The sequence below is a fragment of the Glycine max genome, chromosome 4, assembly GCF_000004515.6.
Source record: "Glycine max cultivar Williams 82 chromosome 4, Glycine_max_v4.0, whole genome shotgun sequence".
In the NCBI taxonomy this organism is placed as follows: Eukaryota; Viridiplantae; Streptophyta; class Magnoliopsida; order Fabales; family Fabaceae; genus Glycine; species Glycine max.
Window position 1 is genome coordinate 39674901 of NC_016091.4, and position 5125 is coordinate 39680025.

A 5125-nucleotide genomic window follows, 5' to 3' on the forward strand; every position below is an offset into this window, starting at 1 on the left:
AATCACTAACACAGAATAAAACACACAAAATTAAAAAATCCTTAGCATTAAAGTTATATAATAAAAAAGCCAAAAAGTGTATTACTATCGTATGCAAAACCCAAAGAATTAGAATCACAGATGAATCATCATCAACATATAACAATAAAGATCAATAATGATAAGGTGTGTTAAAAAATAGGAATATTAAAAGAATATAAATAAGTTGTTTCCATAAATAATTTAACATTTAGATCCTTTAATTAATGTCTGGAGTTTGATGTTAGAGTTGAACATAAAATCAAAATCATATGTGTCACTTTATCTTTATGATAGATCGTGAAAGAAAATTATTTGAATATCAAATAAAAAATTTAAAATATCTAATTAAATAAAAGACAAAAAAATAAAAATAAAAATAAAAGCCCCCTATTATTGTCCCCAGATTCCCCCACCCACAAAAATCACGTTGGCCCGTAAAAGGGAAAAGTCAGAAAAGAAAACACAAAGTTATGCATTCACAGAGTGCCACGTGTCGGATCACCATTTTCAGCAATGATAATTATGATTCGGAATCTACCCTCAAGCTCGTTCCCACACTGTCCCATATATACCGCACTCGCAGCGCATCCCCTCACACACCAAACGCAACACATGAGGGGCATTTCCTATAATTCACACTTCACACACATACACACACAACAATAATACGGTGTCGTTTCATCCACTTATATTCTTTTCCAAAAAAAAAAAAGCTAACCCTAGCTTTTTCCCCCTTTCGCCTTTAGCCGCGTTTTTCCGATCTCGATTGCTTTCCTCTCTCTCTCTCTCTTGATTCCTCCCCCAATCTTAACGCCACCTCTCTAATCGATTCCGCCTCTCGCTAGCTCTTGATTTTCTGCGCCGATCGATCCCAATTTTTCCCAGGTCGGTGCGCTGGATCCGTTTTTAGGGTTTCCGTCGCGGATCTGTTTTTCCCGATACGGGATCTGGTAGGGGACATTTTTTATTTGATTTGGGTTCTGGGTCTTTGTCGTCTCGTCCCGTTTTTTGCGATTTTGGGTTAATTATTTTCGAATCGTGTTTGATTTGGGTTCGATCCTTCTGAAACTTGGTTTGGGTTGTTAGATCTCGCGTCGGGTTATTCGATTCGGTTCGAATCGTAATATTTGTCCATCGTTCTCGTTGGATTTGAAAAGATCTAGGGTTAGGGTTTTCTGAAATTGGGGCTTTTGTTGTTTCGTTGGATTTCTTTGGGGAAATTTCAATTCCTTGAGTAATTAGGGTTCTCCTGTTTGATTACATCCAATTAGAGGCATTAATTGTCCGATTCAGCCGTGTGCCATAAAATTTGACGGAGACTGGTTTAAGGTATAATAAACGGATTATTATTATTGTTGTTGGTATTGTTATTGGTGGCAATTATTGTTTTTGTGTTTGCTTTAATATGGAAATTTCTTGCATTTTATTTTATTGTATTTTTTTAAAAAATTTTCTGGTCCATGTTTTGGCAGTGGTGTGGGTGTCTTCTTTTTTAGAGTAAATAATAAATAATGTCAATTTACCAAATTGTCCCCAAATGTTGCAATTGCTAATGGTGTTCACTGGGCTCTGATTGTGTAAGGAAATGTTGCCTAGGTGATTGGGCCCACTAGCATTTTATGGTTATGATATCAATGTTATAATGTCAGAGTAACAGTGACTTGAATAGAAGATATTCTTATCCAGGACTGGGGGTCAACACCTAGTCTTCTACTTAATGTTCTTGTTGCTGTTGTATATAGTATTTCTTCTACTAACTGTGGTATGTTTGTTAGTTCTGTAATATGCTCAAGTGATTTTTGTTGTAGCAGTTTTTATTGTCGGCATGTTCTTTATTTTTTAGGCAATACAACCAACTGGCGAATAAAGTTCTGAAGTGCATGTCTTTGAATTAAGTGTTGGAGGGTTGCAAACCGATATCTGATATCGGTTAAGTTGTTTGAGTATACTGACAGAGGATAGTGGACCTTGATAATTTACATATTTCCTTATATCAAGCCTTGAATATTTGTTGTGCAACTGAAATGTGGGATCATTTACTAGTATTAATCTAAGACTGGACAATACTGAGATATGTTGTAGATGTTTCACTGAACGTTTAGTTCTTACCTTTTTTATTCAAAAGAATTCTTGTAGCAATGTCTGAGTTAGCTGGCAAATGTTGTTATATTGCATGCATTATCTCTTCAAAAGAAATCTTGTAGCAATGTTTCAGTTAGCGCACAAATGTTGTTATATTGCATGCATCATCCCTCATCTCAAATTGTTTTACTTAACCAGAATAATGTACTTTGATGCATGAAGGTTGTTGTCTTATTCTTTATTCAATCCTGTCCTGCAGGTAATCATGGTGCAGAAGCGTTCTTTTGATGCTGAGGAAATACTTGAGGGGTCTTTCAAACACCCAAAACATGCAGGACCAAGCACTGAGCTTTTTTCATTATCAGAATCTGTTTTCCCCGATGATGATTGCCATTCCCGTATGCCAAAAACTTCAGGTGGGTGATTAGTTGATGACCACTCCATGTTTGAGCATCAGCTGCAAAATTTGGAATAAAAAATATGCATTTCAACGAGTTTCAAGTTTGTAATTAATTGACTTTTTAGATAATCACTGTAGTTCAAGTCTGATTTATTAGTCAACCATCTTAAACTGTGCTTCAGAGTTTAGAGTTATTCTACTGTCTTATTTTTGCTTCTTTTATCCCACATTTTGGGTGATTTCATTATATTATATAGTAGGATTAGAGAGTAGCTTGTGACTTATTGTCATATTTTCTTACTTTTTTCCGGCAAAACTTAGCTATCATTCATCTATTACCCTGCTTGAACATTAAAAAGTACATCTGAATGCCACTGTATTCTGACATCTTGTGGCACATACCTTGAAAGGGGCAAATTGAAGGACTATTTGGTGTTTTTTTATGCCTATTATATTTTTATTTTAAACTTCATTGAATACATTTTGATATAGTCTAATTATTTCTAGAGGATGGATGTACACAATGTAGTAGTGAAGGTATTGAGAAGCTTGGAGGTGAAAGTTTTGGTGAACTTCCTACAGGGGCTGGGAACTCTGAAACAAGCTTTCCTGTAATAGATATTCCTGCTTCTTCTTGGGCCACCAGTGGCACAATTGAAGATCTCCACCTAGAACCACCTTTACATCTGTCCCTTTTTCCGGAGTATTTTAGTCCAGAGCGGCCGATAAGGACATTAACCCGCTATGAGGACATCTACTCCATACTCCTTGAACACTCTCCCCGTAAACCTGTATCTGTTGGATCTGATCATCAAGCTGATGTTCCAGCATGGGATATTTTGGGTGCCACTAATAGGCCAAATGCCTCTGATGCTGTTTCAGTTTCAGACTTTACTGTTGGGCACATTGACGAAACTGAAAAAAGACTGATGGGGACCTGTGTAATCCCTATGCCTCAGATGGAATTGTCTAGCAATGATGATGAAGTTGGAAAGGCAAGTACTGACTGTAGCTGTGAAGACCAGGGTTCCATGAGATGTGTCAGACAACATATTGCTGAAGAAAGAGAAAAACATATAAAAACATTTGGGGTTGAGAAATTCACTGAATTGGGATTCACTAACATGGGAGAACAAGTGGCAGAAAATTGGAGTGCTGAGGATGAACAGCTATTTCACGAGGTTGTTTTCAATAATCCAGTATCCCTTGACAAGAACTTCTGGAACTATCTTTCCATTGCTTTTCCTTCACGAACCAAAAAGGAAATAGTGAGTTACTACTTTAATGTCTTCATGCTTCAAAGGAGGGCAGAGCAGAACAGGAACGACCTGTTAAGCATTGACAGTGATAATGATGAATGGCAAGGTAGTGAGGGCAATGATATTGCAACTCGAGAGGAAGACGAGGACTCTGTTGCTGAGTCCCCTGTATGTCATGATGAGACTTGTATGGCTGACTGCCACAATAATGATCTGCAAGCCTATAATGAGTATGCCGCTGATGAAACTTGCGCAGCTAATGAAACAGTGGATTTTACCAATAAGAACATAGATGATGATTCCCAATACGATCCTATAGAGATGCATCATTCTAGTGGTTCCCCTCTAATTCAACCCCAGGATCAGCCTATTTGGCAGGATTCATGTGATGGAAAAGTTAAAGAAGATTCATGCACATCATCAGATGTAGGAGTTGCCTCACAGGAGACTAAGGTGAATACTGAGAATGGTGATCATTGGTGTGGTAACTATAATGGGGTAAACAATGGTTATAGCCAAGGATATGTTTTGGAGCATTGTGATGCAAAAGTGTGGGATTCTGGATTTGTATCATGCTCTAAAAATAAGATTGACTTCGTACCTACATGCAACATGATAGAAGAGGTTTTTGGTGATGGACGAAGGCAAGACATTAGAAGAGCTTGAGCAATCTCCCAGGCTTTTATGTGAAGCGAATCTCAGTTAGCATTCTCTGCTAAGGGTGATCAGACTTCGATTTTTGTTTTTGTATATTTGACATTAAGATTCAAAAAGTAAACCTTCATTGTAAAATAGTGTTTTGGAAGGTGATTTGGTCTTTCTGAGTTGTGTTGTCTCGTATATTCTTTTCAAGTCCGTTTGGAACTGTAAAATTTCTTATTCCTTAATTTATGAGTTTCCACTTTGAGGTGGGATATAAGATTGGAGGGAGGAAATAGTTGGTGGAAAAGAAACCATCACTGAAGGAAGAGTTCCGGTTTTATGATGTAATTTGGCATTATTTAATCGTTAATGAAAATTCTCAATGGTATATTGCTTTCTTTCATTCATTTAATTAAGTCCTAGCGGAAACACTTAGAATGTGTTTATTTTACAAATTAAAAGTTGATTCTCGAGAATGGAACATGGTAATATTTATTTCTTGGAATTATTGACTTTTAGGAATGTTAAAGCTTATTGATTTCTAGGCGTTTGGTTTGAGAATCGTTTTTTTTTTTCTCTTTTTTATTCTGTTTTCTTTATGAAAATATTTGTCATTTTTCAATTTTTAAGATTTAAAAAATGTTTGTCCTGACTTCTTATTTTTCCTATTTTTTTAAATGAAAATATTAAAAATACGTTTTGTTTAATCAATTTCCATAAA

The 5125-nt window shown here is 36.2% G+C and overlaps 1 protein-coding gene across 1 annotated transcript; it reads left to right on the plus strand.

The window, feature by feature from the left end:
- Positions 1-574: 574 nt before the first annotated feature.
- LOC100793553 (uncharacterized) lies at positions 575-4792 on the plus strand. Its single transcript, XM_003522951.5, has 3 exons — positions 575-1350; positions 2363-2519; positions 3011-4792. The coding sequence occupies exons 2-3, from the start codon at positions 2369-2371 to the stop codon at positions 4426-4428; spliced, it is 1569 nt and encodes a 522-aa protein (XP_003522999.1). The 5' UTR covers positions 575-1350; positions 2363-2368; the 3' UTR covers positions 4429-4792.
- The last annotated feature ends 333 nt before the right edge of the window (positions 4793-5125 follow it).